Below are 16,794 nucleotides of genomic sequence, written 5' to 3' on the forward strand. Positions count from 1 at the left end.
GCTCGCACACAAGAATTTCACTCACATGTGCTGTACCAATGTACCTGCACATGTGATGTGACAATAAAAGTGATTTGATTTGATTTGATTTGATTGTGTGAGGTGCTTCTTGTATAGGTCTAAATCTGACTATTGAGAGCAAAATCCAACCAGGGCAGCGCCTGCAGATTACGTTTCTTGTGGAATTCGGCATAATCAAGAGCTTCAAAACAAACCTGTGTGGTAGCTGTGGCATCAACACTGTGTCCAGATATGAGATTTTCTTTCTGCATGAAGCTAACAACTTATGACAAACTGAAGAGACTGTCTGTCTGTGACAACAATAACTGAAATACGGCTTTACTGTAAGACAAACAGTACTGACCACAGTAGGACTTGCTCATGATAAATAGCTTGCTCACATGACCTCCTCATATCAAAATTCCAGCAAGAATCGTTGCAAAACACCACAGAAACTCGACTCCTCATAAACACATCAAATAAATATAGCTGACCTGAGGTGTGTGGCCAAGAAAAATAATATGAATATTAATGCAGTAATTCTTCTCCAACAAAAACATATTGAACTAAAATCCTGAAATGAATATGTTTTTGCCAGAAAAAATGCTTATGAATAAAAGGAAATAGTTTAGACCTCCACTAAGGTAATAACCTCCCCTGCTAGCTGTCCTAAAGCCAAATGTCTGAGTTTCCTGTGTAAATAACACTAAGAGTAATAAAGTGGCATTTTGACTAACAAGAACTGACAGAACGAGTGTATAGTATATACAAAGTTTTGATTTTGCTTTTTTTGGGGGGGAGGGGGGGACTAAATACTTACTACCTTTACTTGAAAACTGCAGTGTTGAGCTATATGGCTGTTTCAGCAACTGCTGGGATTATTTTAGTTTACACAATAGCAAAGTAGGCTGTGGCGCAGCCAAGCTCTAAGAAATTACTGTTTTTGTCACTGAATGGGGAACAAGACTACATGTAATAGCTCTATAACCACTAAGTATATGAAAGTTGCATGTAACTTATGGGTCTGAAACATGAAGCCAGTGCTGATGTGCCAGCAGGAGGCTGCTACTTTGATTTCAGAAAGCAATCTAAGATCTAATTAAACATTAACCTGAGTAAACACTTTCCAGATCCGTTGAAGGTTTTAGTTCAATTTGTCTGCTTCTTATTGAACGCAATATATTATTTATTTTTAAAACTATAATTAGAGTCAAAAAGGATGATAGAGAGGGGTGTGCCTTAGGTGGGCTTACCTGGTGACTGACAATTTGCCACAAGGCCCCCCTGTTCCTTTCTTGTGACCTCTCTTTTCTAATAGCTAAGATGATGACAGCAAAAGCAGTCAATGCGGCAACCGTGGTTGGGAAGCGCATCTGTAACCGGAAGGTCGCCGGCTCTCTGACCTGGTCGTTGTGTCCTTGGCAGTAGGCAGTAGACACTTTACCCTACCACCTACCGGTGATGGCCAGAGGGGCCAATGGCGCGATATGGCAGTCTCGCTTCTGTCAGTCTGCCCCAGGGCAGCTGTGGCTACAGCTGTAGCTTACCTCCACCAGTGTGTGAATGAATAGTGGCATTGTAAAGCGCTTTGGGTGCCTTGAAAAGCGCTATATAAATCCAATCCATTATTATTAATGCGAGGCCTCATAATGGGATTTTTCTATCCAATGACTATATTGGCTATGTGCATCTTTTATGTACATTCTATTAACAAAACATCATTTGTATTAACTAATTAGTATTAATATTAATTGTAATTAATATTTAATTGAAACAAATGGAGATTTAAAGTGCAGTTGTTCAGCCTATTTTAGTTTAAACATAAGTAACAAAAAATAGTTTTTTTTCCAACCTAATTGCTTCAAACGTTTTATTTGTGGGGCAGCTGACCCTCAGAATAGCTCCTCTGCCCAAATATTTCCCAGCAATAGCACACAGAGAGCAAACAAAAACCTGACTAGCCAATTTCACTTAAACAAAAAATAAATAAAAACTCACTGGGCATATGGAGTAGAAATGTATTTTTTCAGAAAAAAAGCAGAATGATTTCCTACCATCCTTTCGCCTAGACCACAGGGGGTTGAATCATAGGATGTTCTGATTTTGATACTCTTTTCAAGTCTGCCACTAATTGGCTAGAATTATGGCTCTAGACTACTCTGTGACATTTAGAAAAATATTATGGTTTTATGCAATTGCTTCTTTACAACATTAACCGATAGAAGCTTCTCCAGAATATTCTTGAGTACACGGTCTGATATAATATCTTTTACCTGAAAATGTACAGCATTAGCAAAGCCATGAAAAAAAAGACAAAGAAATTTTAATTAGGAAGTCATTTTCAGATATATCGCAAACAAACACAGTCTTAGATAACACATTTCAATAAATTTTAGCTGAATGGGAACAGGAGACGGGGCTGCCTCAGAGAAGCTGAGATGTTAAAGCTATTGCATAAAATTTTTAAAGCTAATCTGTATTCCTTTGGTAAAGACGTTTCCTCGCAGTGGGTTTATTGTCCCTACAAATGTGTAAAGCAGGAAACTTAGAGTCTGAAAACACTTTTGACTCATTTCAGTCTTGACTTCATTTGCAATTTCTGCTCGTAATATACACTAAGTACATCCTTTATAGTCATGTATTGTAAGCAAATCCAGCTGCACTAAAAACACTGCAAGTGAAATGCCTTGTGGAATGAAAAACACTCAGGGATAAAATGGCAATGCAGAGGGTAGAAACTCTAAATTCGGATTCTGTATCATGCTGAGTGGTTTGGTTCAAATTGACGTGACGTCTCAAGCAAACATCAGGTGGCACAAAATCCATTCTCAAATAAATCCAAATACACACATAAGGGGTGATAGAAAGTGTGTCTGTTTGTTTGCGTGTGTGTGTGTGTGTGTGTGTGTGTGTGTGTGTGCGTGTGTAGAAAAGAGAGTGAAAGGGTAAGCCTTTGCTGTGGTTAAACATTAGCGCCAGGCAGTCAGTAATCCAATCACACACACATGATCTGTGCCCTTTTGCAGGAAGCGCCCTGTGAAGGGTCTCTATCTCAGGACATCATTACAATTAAATGAGCACATAAATAGTGCACACATGGTAATAAGAAAATGGGAGGATTCGAAATACGAACAAGGTATAAAGAGTCTGAAGTGAAATGCAGTTATGCAAGAAGTGAAAACAAGTAGACCTATGAGGGAAAAAGGAAGGAAATTACTTAAAAAAGTAGCAAATGAACCAAAAAAAAAACCAAACCACTCAAAACTACACACTGAGCATTTGGTGCAAAATTCTAGTCTGTGTTTGTATTTGGATAAATGATGTTCTCTGTGTTTCAGCATACCAATTTTGAAAGAAACTAATGGATACAACATCATTATGGTGGAATATAGGAGGATGAAGAATATACTTGTCCCTCACCTGATCTCAGTCCGATTGAGCTGCTGTACCATTTAATTAGGTGATAACAGCCTACTCAGAGGTGGGGGAGGCAGTATCTGAGCCACGTTAATTATATCTTCTATTTTCCGAGGCAGATCTATAGATAACAGTGCTGTGCTGTGATCCAAAAACACATATAAACATAAAATAAGCACAATAAAGAAACCTCTAAGTTGGTTTTATATGTCCTTTTAAATCTAACTCTCTCATCAGTTGGGCTACTTGTAGGTCTGTGTATAGTAGTCAGGATTTCCTTTGAGGATGTCAATACTGCCACCCGGAGCTGCTGGTTCCTGCTATATTGTTGCCCACTCTTATAGATCTTCCTTTTAAAGAATGCTCCTCATGTTCTTAGTAGGCTTGAGGTCAGTGGATGGTGGCTGTCACAGCGTGATTGTTTTCCTTTTTATTTCAAGGGGTAAAGGATGTTTTGTGCAGCAGGAGATAGAGATACCATTTGAAAAGGTATCTCTTGGAATCATTTCATGTTTTGTGGAAATCTTTTTATGACTCTTCTTTAACACTAGAATGAACCAATTATAATTTGATGGTCACTGGTACAAACCACAGTAACCCATATGGCAAACAAACAAAAAAAGCTGTGTCCAAGGATTTCCGAATCCAACCTTTTCTCATCACATACTAATGTATGTAATGAGTGGCTGGCTTTGCACATCTCTCACCCCCTTACTCACCCGTTATGAAAGCTTCAAAGGCACTCTTTTGCACCACATTTAAACCTAGTGGTGAGGTGTCATTTTCCTACATGCAGGATTACTGTTGTGAACCATGACCAGCTGTATTCATTGTCTAACGATAACACGTGAGTGACAGTGTAAGTCAAAAGCCCAATGGAAGTCAGATGCTGAAAATGAAATAATAACAATAATAAGAAAAGAAAAACCTCCGGCCATCCCTGAGTCACAGGAATATCAACCTTTGAAACAGAACTGTTATCTTTCTCTGCCACAGCTGCTGCCAAAACACTTTGTGTGTAAGGAAGAGATGCCAGCAACATGTGACAGATCAGCAGTATTTGATGCACTGAGGTAATAATGGGTCACCAGAATCTGTAGAAAACAAATTTAATCCAAACTGAATTTGCAGAAACAAAGAGTGAAACTGCTCAAATATGTATTTTGCAGACCTACTGCTTATAAAGGGAAAAATGATATTTCATATCAGATCTTGATAAATTAAATATTAAAGTTGATAATCTTTCCTAAAAATAATGAATTGTGTAATTTATGGAAACCCAGATCTTTAAACTGTAGAGAGCTGTAAAATCCTTTTTTTGAGCAGTTAAAAAAATCTAATTTGTTCTTATTGTTATCTTTTCATATCAACCCAACTCATAGTGACAGGATTGTTGTCCTTTTGGACTCAGGGGAAAGTTGGCTGTCAAGCGCCCGTGTAATTTAAACTCCATCCTCTTTCCTGTATTGATCCTGGTGTGTCACTGAGCTGTGCAGCATGATGGTGTATATCTGTTGATGCAATATTTATAAGATAACTTTATAATTGTCAGGAAGCTTTCAGGTCATGTTGAGCTATGTGACGGCTTGTCAAAGTCAAAAGGTTATCAAAGGTTATCTTTCTAACACATCCTACCTACTTAACCACCCACTGAAGAGTTTACTTTTGATAACACAGAAATTGCTCTCCTTGGATAATGTCAAAACAACCAGGAAGAATAAAATAAAGAAAATATCATTTAAGCTTTTGAAATGTTGGTAGCATTTTTTGTCAGGGATATTTTGTATATCCTTCTTAGATCTTAGTCAAAATCTCTGCAGCAACACAGCACATGATTTATATATTATTTCATTTTTTATTTTTTATGAGTTTTGTGTTGTCAGAAAGAAAAAGCTAATTTTCAGACATTAGGGTGAGTGCAGCACGGGAAGTAAATTATGTCATCTACTAATTGGAAGGTTGGTGGCTCGGTCCTTGGCTACTCCCAGTCTGTGTGCCAAATATCCTCGAACAAGACACTAACCCCAGATTGCTCTCTATTGCATCTGTTGTAGCATGAATGTGCGTGAATGTTTCTTTCCAAGCTCTTGAGACTGTGTGTGAATGTTAGATAGAAAGCATTCACAAAAAAGTGAATGGGTGAATAAAGTGCGTTGAGTACAGGTAGAGTTGAAAGGTGCTCTATAAGAGCCAGTCTGTTTACCATTTACCATGCAGGTTATACATGCTTGTATTTGCCGAATATTTAGTCTGCTACACTAAAAGCCATGGGGAAAATGACCTTCAATCCTTTCTTTTAGACTCAAGAAAGGAGGATTGTACTAACCAGACAGTGTTTGCACAGCTTGTCTTTGTGGCTATCAACAAGCGGAAGTTTATGAATGCAGAGGAGACACACAGTCTGAAATACTAAGCTAGCTATACCAATGAATTCTTCCATTAAATCTTCAAAAAGCCATCCCTGAGGGACTAAATGTTTAAACATGCTACAATAATCTAAATGAATGACTTCAATCGTTCACTCTTGTTGTTTAGATGACTGGTTCTCTAGACAGCAGGCCAGTCCTGAGAAGCCACGAGTTCATGAACGGGCATTATCTCTGTAGTTCGGTCTGGCCAAAAGTTTTTGTTAGTTATCTGTGTGCACAGCATTGAAAGAGCTAAATCTACTCTGTAGATACTACTATAGATGTTTTGCACTTCACTTGTCCAGTTTACTCTATTGTTTTAAGGACACGCTGCAGACTGCGCTGGGATATGCCAGGTTTTCACCTAGCTCCTTGGGAATCACCTTGTTGGTGCAAACATGTTATTTTATGCCTAAGAAACAGTGTTATCCTTGGCATTTTACATAGGATTTAACTACAGAGTTAGGAACAAATGATGTGTTTGTACGACAGGCTAGTAACAAAATACCTAAAGACACCATTTAAAATGGGTTCTTTGCTAAGCTCTCTGTTCTGTGTAGACACAACACTGGTTCATCCCTTGAGTTAGGTGTTTTTTTTTATGCATGAATCATACACAGTGTTAAGGGCTAAAAAACTAACAAACAATGGTTAGGTTAAAGGACTGGACTGAAAATAAGAGAAAAAGAAGCCCATGTCCCACGAAAAACTTTTAAAAAGCTTTGAAAAGTGTAGCTTAAAACCATTTAAAATAATTACAAGAAAGTCTGGGTCCTCAGAAGCAAAATATAAAGAAATGGGTGACACAAGACTTTTGCACAGCACTGTAGTTGTAAGCACGTGCATTTGTACTGGTATTCACAACAAACAACTACTACTTGTAGCTGGGAAAGGTGTTAGTTGTAGACAGATATGAACCTGGGTTACAGTCTACACTAGCACATTAAATGCACTATCTTGTGCTGAAAATGTAAATGCACATATAGTCCTGATGAGATACATTTTCAAAATGTGAAATACATAAAGGCTGCTTCTTTCTCTTGAGTTGTCATAAACAATAGCAACAGCAATCATAACTGCAGCTATTTACATACATTCCGTATGTAGACAAAGCATATCACAAGGCACTTAGACTTGAAAGACATTTACATCATGTATTATTCATGATACAGGCCACATAAAGCAACTATACAGTTGATGAACAGAAACAAAAAATCTAAAAGCTGGGGAAAAGTTGAGACTTTTTTCGATGGAGAAAAATAAATGTAATTATGTTTGCTTTTTTTTGTGATACCAGAATATCTTTAGTCTACATCATGTTGTGTCACTACATTGTTACAATGTTTCCTATCACTTCAATGCACTCAATGCGCTCACCATCGCTCTAATTTTTTCTTCAAGGTTCCCTGAACCACCCCTAGAAATCCCAGCATACTAGTTGAACTGCAGTGAAACATTATGACGCGATAGTCATGCTCATGAATTTATCAGCGTAGTGCAGGGAGAGTTAAGTTCTTCATATTGTTGGTGCTGAATGACAAACCAGCAGCTGGACTTGAGCTGAAGTTTCAGATACCTCCTGTGTAGGTGTAAGGTTTTGTTATTTTGAAGCACCGAGGACACAGACTCTGTACCGGCATCACATAACAATAAACTTGCTTTAACCACAGCGGTTTGCAGCAAACACAAAAATTACTGACTGTGTGGGTGTTTGAACCTTGATGATGAGAAAATGTATTTAGGCACATCCTCGTGTTGCTCCTGCTCGTGTGCTGCTGCTGAAAAGTGACAGCAGTCCCTGTAGGAATAGTTACACTTTAAAGCTACAATATGCAACTTGGTGCCTTGAGGCTGCACAGGAAAAGAGTATTGGTCCCCATGCCCTCCCCCTCAGTTTAGCAAGTTTACACCCCAACACTTATCACTCATTTTGATTAGCTGTCTACCTAGAAATGCTATCTAGCCTGAGGCTGAGCTAACTGGCGTCCATATGCCCACAACAGGTGTTGAAGAGGCAATGAACGCAGGTAATAAAACAAGCGCTGGTGCTCACTCTTGTTTCCAAATGGCCCTTTACTGCCACACCTTCAGCTTTGTTGCACCTTGATTTCTTTCCACCTCTTTTCGTCTGCTCTGTGCCGTCACTCCCATGCCAAAAGGTATTTGTGACAAGCACAGAATAAAATATGCATTTATTTTTACATGATTTTGCATGATAACATTTATCATGCCCATTTAAAAGATGGGAGCTAGAACACTATTTATTTATCTGTTTACTCATTGATTGATTTATTCATTCAAAGTAAAACTAGTTGTTCACCTTATTCACATTTTGACAGTGTATTGATGTGTTAGCTTTGCTCTTGGGGCACCTGGTACTGTATATCAAAGGAAAATTCCAATACACACTATGTTGCTTGTGTTTTTATATAACATTTAAAATAAAAATGATCAAAGCTTTGTTTTTGTCTATTTTCTGCAAACCTAAACTATCTTCAGAAGACCATTTATTCTGTACTTGTTTATGACTCAAAAAAATGCACTTTCTGAATATTTTTCTCATAATAATTATTCAGGTTGTTTTTATTTAGAGAGAAATAAAACAATTAAATTGAAAAGAACAGCTGTGACATGTTTTTCTTCTTAGAATAATTACATTTCTTCTGTTTTGTCACCGGTTACTATCTACTGCAAAGGCTTTATATCATAATTTACTTAGTGTCGCCATTTTCTGACAAAAGGACCGAAAGCACCCCTTAATTAACATAAATAAAATGCATACGCATGACAGCTGAATTCTTGAATTTTTGAATCCCCAGAGATAAGAAAAAGAAAACCTCTATGTTGTACCTGAGGTTATATGCACCCAACTACTCCCTCTTTCCTTATTGTGCAGTGAGCAACTTTGCTTCTTCATCTTTGTCTGTGATTGTTTGCTTCATGCTTGCTCTGTTTCTTTATTTGAAGGTGTCCTTGAAAAAACAGTGGAGGGGGAAGCTGCTGCTCTCACCAAGGCTAAGACCCTTTACAAGTCCTGTACCAATGAGAGTGAGTCAGCAGGCAAAAGACATTAACACGCTATGCCTTTTTAGATCTTCTATTATCCTAATGTGAACAGTCATTTTGTAAATTGCTGTTGAAGGTTAAATGTTTCTTATTCAGTTTTTGTATTGTCTATCAACAAAACTGTCATGAAAATATACATGAATCATCAATTTAAAAAAAAAAGAACTGCAGTATTTCAGCTTTACATGATTCAAATGAATGCTTTCTTCAGAAGTGATTTGCTTTGGAAGCCACATCAATAAACTCCTCTAAGGCCTCTGAATTGCCACAGGTTTAGTATGTACTTGATAAAAAGCAATACAGTGGTTAAATTTCTTTTTAATTGATTTTCACAATTTTATGGGTAGAAAATAAATGTATCTACACCGCAAAACCTATTTTCTTTGATTTTCGCTTCTAACTAGGTTTAATTGAGCTGAGAGGGGGGAGTCCTCTGCTTGACATGCTGCCTGACGTGTCTGAGTGGCCTATAGCTGTTGACAACTGGGAGACCAATTATGGTAGAGAACTTTGGTTCTTTTTCAAGTGTCATTGGGCATGATGTTATTGATGCCATTTCTTTCTTTTCACTTCTTTTTCACTTCTTTTTTCTTATTTCTTCAGGGAGAACATGGAGGTTGGAGGACGTTATTGCCAAGTTGAATGAGAAATATGGAACTCTGCTCTTGGTTAACTTTTTCGTCGGCACTGATGACAGGGATTCAACCTCGCATATCATTCATGTAGGTGTATGCCTGTGGCAAGGAAAAGAACTCACCTCCCTCTGTTCATATTCAAAAAGCCCTCATGTCCCTCTGTTCACTGAAGGTAATGACTAAGCCTTTATTTGGCTTTGATACTGAAAATAAATGTCTTCTTCTCCTTGCCAGTTTGACCAGCAAACAAGCCTTGGCCTGGTGTCCAGAGATTACTATGCATGCACTGGTCCTTATGCAGAGGTCAGTTTGCATGTTTACATGTATACAAATCCACACGCCAGTGCAGTGCAGTTAAAGCGTGTTAATCAATGAATAATGAAAGCAGTTCCAACTATTCACCTGAGCCCCTGGATTTCATGTCCCTCCGAATTTGTTCCAAAAAAACCACAAATGATGAGGCTATCAGCCGAAACATCCGTTCACATCAGTGCACAAATAAATTTTATTCCTACTCTTAGAAATGTAGTGAGTTTGTATGTGATGAACAAAAACACACACAATGCTGATAACTCTTTCTCAATCCAAACCAGATGTGTGAGTGGAACAGACGTCCGTTGCTCTGGTTTCACTTTACAGCTTCCTATTTTGCCTTACTTGATATGCATGTTTGCTATAGACGGACTTTGTATCAGTCAAATCTTGATTTAGTCAGTGGTTACTGAAATCAGTGAGTTACAAGTTGTGTTTATTTTACAGGCATGTCGGGCCTATGAGCAATTCATGATTGACCTGGCTAAGCTGATGCGCAAGGACCGAGGATTAGCGATCAATGAAACTCGCATTAGAGAGGAGGTGACACGAGTTATAGACTTGGAGAGAGACATTGCTAATGTAAGTATGGATTTGTACTTTGCAGTTTTACAAGTAGAAATATGAATTCAAATACTTAAGAACCTCCTGTACTTTTCAAAATATGCTTATTATGGCTTTGAGAAACCATGGGAAAGAGATCTTTCAGTAATGCATACTGTAGTTCAAGCCTGCTCAGTTCCAAGTATTCATCCAGTTCCAAGTCTGATTATGATCAATAACTGAATGTAAAATAATTCCCGGTCCACTGCGAGAAGTGTGGTAGATATAAAATAGAAATCGTCAAACTAAAACTGGCTAGTTGTCACTGGGCACTGTTGCTAGTGTAGACTTCCTGGTGGTTGAGAGCTGTCCATAATGAAACAGCTAGCAAGATTATGTGGCAAACTGAACTATACCACGATCAAAAATAAACCTCTTTCTCACATCTTACCCTTTTCCAATGATAAGCAACAGAAGACGTGTAGTTAAACACATATCATTTTATAAAATATGAAATACACCTTTTTTTCTGAGCTTCTTCATTCCCGTTCTCCTTGACCTATGTGCAGATAAGGGAGTGACATTTTCTTCTTGTTAGCTGAAAGAGAATATTTTTCAGGTAATGAAAAGAGAGACATTGGGATGTCATTGATTTAAAACTACTGTTAGTGATGCAAAGCAGGCTGGTATTAAGCTAAACTAATCTCAATTTTGAGGCTAGTGAATGAGGTGACAGCCATTGAGACTGAATAGTACAGTCAACTAAAATATTACAGAAGAAAGTTAACCATAACCTGGAATGGTAACTTGGAGTAAACTGTCAGTAATAAAGCAGTAAAATAGCAGATACCTTAATAAGCAAGTCAACATAATGAAAAACACTTGCACATTTTTGAGGAGATTCAGTGAGTTGCCTCCTTGTGAAATCCAAGATTTTCTGAATCATACCTGATAGAGCTCACTGACCTGCAGTTAAATGTAGAGCTGCAGGCTGTGGTGACATAATTACTGTGATCATTTCAGCATATAGAGTGTTACGGATTCAAATATTGGGGATGGATACAAGAGGAAAAACCACAATAACAACACTGGTCCGGCCGGGTTGAGTCAAACGATGATTTTAATGATCACACGCGTGGGAGATGGACACCGTACGCAGACAGCATCAGATCTCAAAATGGTGGAGCATTGATCAACCTCTTATAGCCTCTGGTTCTCCCACCTAATCATAAAAGCCTAAACATTCACATGCTTTCTCTCACACAGCGCCTAAGCTACGACCTTGGCTCCCTGTTTATCTGCTCCTGCTGAGATGAGGCAGAAAACTCCAGCATGTTCTGTTCTCTTCTAATCAGACAAATAAGGCGATGACTTTCTGCGAACAGTATTTCTTATAACTCAGCAGTATAATGCATCATAAAACAATATCATTCATTTACAATAAATCAGCAGTCTAATGTAATGCAAATCAGTTTAACAAATACAATAGTTATCACCTTCTTCTAATTCAGGAGAATAATGCAAACTAAAACGACATAATAATTCACAATCTTTAATTAGGGGTCTAACATGGCATAAAATAATATTATAATCCCACAAGAGGCAACCTACAACTGATGTAAGTTAAAATGCAGGCAAAAACTTTAGCAGGGCAAAGACTTTGTGCAGGTTCAGTAGCTTTATCTTTCTGTCTAAGCTGGTACTTCTTGACAGACTGGAAAGATGATGGTTCAAAGGTTCCTTCTTCCTTCTGTATTCTAGTTCTGTTTTTTTTCATCTAACTTAACACAAAAGGTTTCTGTTAGCAGGATGACCCTCCTGTCATCCATTTGTAGACCAAACCTCCCTCCTCTGTGTGTGTGTCTGTGGTTCCAGTCTGTAGCAGCTGATGTCTAAAACAAGCTGTTAACCAGCCTGATCCCAACACCGTGACTTTTCATCAACAGTTTTCCACACTCTGTGTTTGTCATCCTAGTCTGTTCTGCTCTGCTCTCTGCCATGCTTCACTTCTCCTCCACTCAGCTGCTGGCTTTTACAAGGCAGTCACACCATTCGCGCTCTGACATTTACAGAGCGAAAGCCTCCTGGGACGCCAAATACGTTTGATGCTGCTGGACCTGCACTGCAACTGTACGCATGTGTCGGGAAACAGGAGGGTTGTGACAGCATTCTTGACTTTTAGCCCCTCTGTCTTGCTCTTTCCAAGGCTACTGATACCCCAGAGGATCGTAACAACCCAGTGTTGCTTTACAACAAGATGGAACTGGGGGACCTGAACGCCAACTTCACCCTTGAGGTTGAATCACAGGTAAAAAAAAATTCTTTATGTACCACAGTTTGCTGTTTTCATTTCACATAGATACTTCTTTCTCATCTTTATCTTCTTCTCCTCTTTATCTCTGGGGGGGATTAAAAAAAAACTCCTTTTGAAGCTATTTGACTGGAGTTACTTCACAGCTAAAATAATGAATACAGTCAACATCAGCGTCCCTGACACAGAAAAGGTCATAAACTACTCGCCCAACTATTACAGAAGGCTCAACCTGATCTTGGCCAAATACACCAAGAGGTAGGTGTGTTCATTTAAGTCTGTATCTGTGATGGAGTATAAAAGCCTGTTTTTGTCTCTAAGCTTGTGGGGGAGGGAGTGCACAGTATTGATAGCTTTGTGTGAGTATGATTGCTTTTTTCTCAACATGTTTCTGTCTACTCACAGGGATCTGCAGAACTACATGGTGTGGCGTTTTGCTATGAACATGGTGGTGGGTCTTAGCAGAGCTTACAGAGACACCAGGAAAGCCTTCCGCAAGGTACACGTACAGGACCTTGATGCTGTTATAGTCCATGGAAGGTCCTGTTTGCAGACACTGCTGCTTACCTAAGTTATTAAAAGAAATGCAAACAACACAGGGTGCAAAGCAGTTAAAATGTTTGCAGTAATGTTCCTGCTGGTATGGGGCTAAATGACAATACTTATGCTTTGAATTAAATGCTAAAGTTAGCATGGGATCATGTTTAAGATGCCAACATGCTGATCATTTGCAGGTTTGTTTACCACTGTCACCACCTTGCTGGAATATGTGAGCATGTTAACACTTGGCAATTAGTGCTAAACAGAAATGATCTAAACCACAGTTACATTAGCACATAAGGCTGCTTCCAAATGGTTATTTACTGCACTTTTTTGCTACTTTCATAAAGCAATATCAGTTACCTTAAGCTGATACAGTTTATCTTCTAACACTGACAAGGCTACTGGAAAACCATCTAAGGTTAAAACATGTTTGAGATTTGTCTATGCAACATGCAAAATAGGCACATTTGTAGAAATTAGAAGATTTTATATTTTCAATGACTGCAGTATCAGTCAGGCTCTAATAAACAGTCGATTTCAACACGTTGCTTCATTCATATTCTTCCTCCATGCCTTAAAAATCTTGGTAATCCTTTTTCTAATCTAATCATTTCCCCACTGCCCCATTTCCTATTGCCATGAGCCTCTTTAAACAATATGCTGACCAGTTTATCCTTCATCTTTAATTGATCTGTGCCTTGTTACTTTCCCTGCAGGCTCTGTCTGGTACGACGTCAGAGGCAGCAGTGTGGCGACAGTGTGCTCTGTACGTCAACAACAACCTGGAAAATGCTGTGGGACGACTTTATGTGCAGGAGGCATTCTCTGAAAAGAGTAAAGAACTGGTCAGTAGAAGGTGCATTAGGCTTTGTATTGTTAAAACACATTAGACTCAATCAAAGATAAAGAGCTCTTGGAAATATCCTTCATTAGACAAGATACAATCTCTGTAATGGAATTCCGCACCTTGTTTATTGAAAGCTGAAACTGATAATCTAAAAATGCCTCTGCAGGGCATTACAAGAGGAGTGTGGACGTTTATGTATTCAGTTAGTCATACATACAACAAAAAACATGTGTTTCAGGCACATCTGATGGAGAGTATTTTGACACCCACTTGTGTTTTTGTCACATTTGTGTCTTGTCTATCAGAATACTGTAGTTTTTGCTTGCCTCCACTCAAAGCAGCTGAACAAGGTGTCCTTGTTAGCATGATCACACCACCCACACTGTAAATTCAAACTGCCTATGCATGTGTATGTGTGAGCTGTGGCATCTGACATTGTGCATGTGAATCAATTTTTATTTGCGACCATGTACAACTTTCACAAATAGAAATACATTATTGTACATTTCTGTCATATCATCAAGAATTTTACAGTATCTTTGTATGGCAGTACATCCTCTGATGCACACAGTACACACATTTCATTGTGACTAACTGACCTGCAGCTGCCACACTTTCTTTAAGTGACACAGATACAGTATCTTTTTGATATGTTCTTCTTTCCTTTCAGTGCGTACTTTAGGTAAATTGTTGTTTTATACTGCTGCTATTAGTATACCATCGATACAATATTTACTCATCTGCCACTTTATAAACCAAGGTATGCAGAAGAGCATCTCAGAGGTCACAACACCTCAAATCTTGAAGCAGATGGGCTACAGCAGTAGAAGACCACAATCGCTGCCACTCCTGTAAACTTAGAACAGGAAACTGAGGCTGTAACTTACATCAGCTCATCAAAACTAGACAATAAATGATTGGAAACATGGTACCTGGTCTAATAAATCTCAGTTTGAAAGCATGGTTCCACCTTGCCATGAATCAATAGCACAAGCTGCTAGTGGTGTAATGGTGTGGGGGAAATTTAATGATAGACTTTGGGGTTTTAAATTAAGTGTCATTTAAACACCATAGTCTATGTGTATAGTCTATCTATCTTCTGATGTTTTTTGTGTTCCAACAGAATAACACACTGTATGATAAAGCTGGTTTATTGAACATAACATCACCAGATGTCAATACAATAATAAACCACCCTTGGGACAGGGTTGAACGGGATATATGCAGAAACAAATCTGCAGCAGCTGATGCTATCATGTCAATATAGCCCAAAATCTCTCAGGAGATTTTCCAGCATCTTGATTAATCTAAAAATTAAGGCATGGTACTAGAAAAATATACCTAATAAAGCGGCCAGTGAGTGTATATATGACTTCTCAAAAAATAAATAAATAAATAAATAAAAGGAAAAACCCTAACAAAAGTTATTATTGCAATGAATAATTTAATTTAACCAACCTTTGAGATGTAATTAGCAAATCTTATATATAATATGCATTCAGAAATATATTTCGGCTAAACATGTCATGGTTGCGGCTGTGTGCAGGCAGGATGAGGACCCAAACGCAAGCTCACGGAGGCAGGATTGAACTCAAAACACAGCTTTATTGCTGGACAGAAAAACCATACAAACTAAACTGGAAACCATAACATATTGCACGGAGAAACACACAGCCATGAATGAGGGAGAACATGACACAGAACTGAGGGAGACACAGACATAAATACACAGAGGGTTAATGAGGGAAGTGGGAGCGCACGGGGAACACAGGTGAAACTGATAATCATAACAAGACACGGCAGGAGTAAACGCAACACTGACGGGAGACTGTCAAAGTAAAACAGGAAGTACACAGAGGTTCAGACAGGAGGAGAGAGAGCCCGGGGAGAGCACAGACATAACAGGCTGGGGAAAAGATGGAATAAAACACAAGGAGGGGAAACGAGGGCTCACAGATACACAGAGGGTAATCAAATAAGCAACATCTTAACAGAACCTAGGAACCACGGCATAAATAAAGAACAAAATACAAAACACATGGAAACTAAGAATACTGGGCCAACATGGCCCAGGACCATGACAAAACAACACAAACACTCACAAATCAAATAAGAGGAATGTTTCCAGCACTTTGTTGAATCTGTGCAACAATGATTTAGGACAGTTCTGAAAACAAAAGAGGGTCCAAACTGGTACTTGAAAGGTGTACCTAATAAATTGACCAGTAAGTATATATGGTATATAAAGTAAGATAAGATAACCTTTATTAGTCCCACACGTGGGAAATTTGTTTTGTCACAGCAGGAAGTGGACAGTGCAAAAGTTATGAGGCAAAAATTAGAATACAATAAGAATAAATACAGTACACAACTGTACAGGATAGAATAAATAAAATCAGTTAAAGTTTTTTATTATGGAGTCTGACAGCAGTGGGGAGGAAAGACCTGCGAAATCTCTCCGTCCCACACCGTGGGTGCCGCATTCTCCCACTGAAGGAGCTGCTCAGTGCTGTCACAGTCTGCTGCATGGGGTGGCAGATGTTGTCCAACAGGGATGACAGCTTAGCCACCATTCTCCTGTCACTCACCACCTCCACTGGGTCCAGAGGGCATCCAAGAACAGAGCTGGCCCTTCGGATCACCCTGTTCAGTCTCTTCCTGTCCCCAGCAGAGATGCTGCCGCCCCAGCAGACCACACCATAAAAGATAGCA

At 38.7% G+C, this 16,794-nt stretch overlaps 1 protein-coding gene across 3 annotated transcripts in view; it reads left to right on the forward strand.

Annotated features, from left to right (window-relative positions):
• LOC102199106 (neprilysin) overlaps positions 1–16,794 on the forward strand; it is a 36,685-nt gene that overhangs the window by 11,065 nt on the left and 8,826 nt on the right. For all 3 annotated transcript variants that reach the window (XM_005742185.1, XM_013913159.1, XM_005742186.1), the window contains exons 5-13: positions 8,793–8,873; positions 9,296–9,391; positions 9,495–9,613; positions 9,761–9,829; positions 10,286–10,420; positions 12,588–12,689; positions 12,814–12,950; positions 13,098–13,191; positions 13,952–14,080. In XM_005742185.1, coding sequence (XP_005742242.1) covers positions 8,793–8,873; positions 9,296–9,391; positions 9,495–9,613; positions 9,761–9,829; positions 10,286–10,420; positions 12,588–12,689; positions 12,814–12,950; positions 13,098–13,191; positions 13,952–14,080 — 962 coding nt within the window. The remainder of the gene's footprint in view (positions 1–8,792; positions 8,874–9,295; positions 9,392–9,494; positions 9,614–9,760; positions 9,830–10,285; positions 10,421–12,587; positions 12,690–12,813; positions 12,951–13,097; positions 13,192–13,951; positions 14,081–16,794) is intronic.

This window comes from Pundamilia nyererei, unplaced genomic scaffold (genome assembly GCF_000239375.1).
Source record: "Pundamilia nyererei isolate P.nyererei 1_Seehausen unplaced genomic scaffold, PunNye1.0 scaffold00117, whole genome shotgun sequence".
Classification (NCBI taxonomy): Eukaryota; Metazoa; Chordata; class Actinopteri; order Cichliformes; family Cichlidae; genus Pundamilia; species Pundamilia nyererei.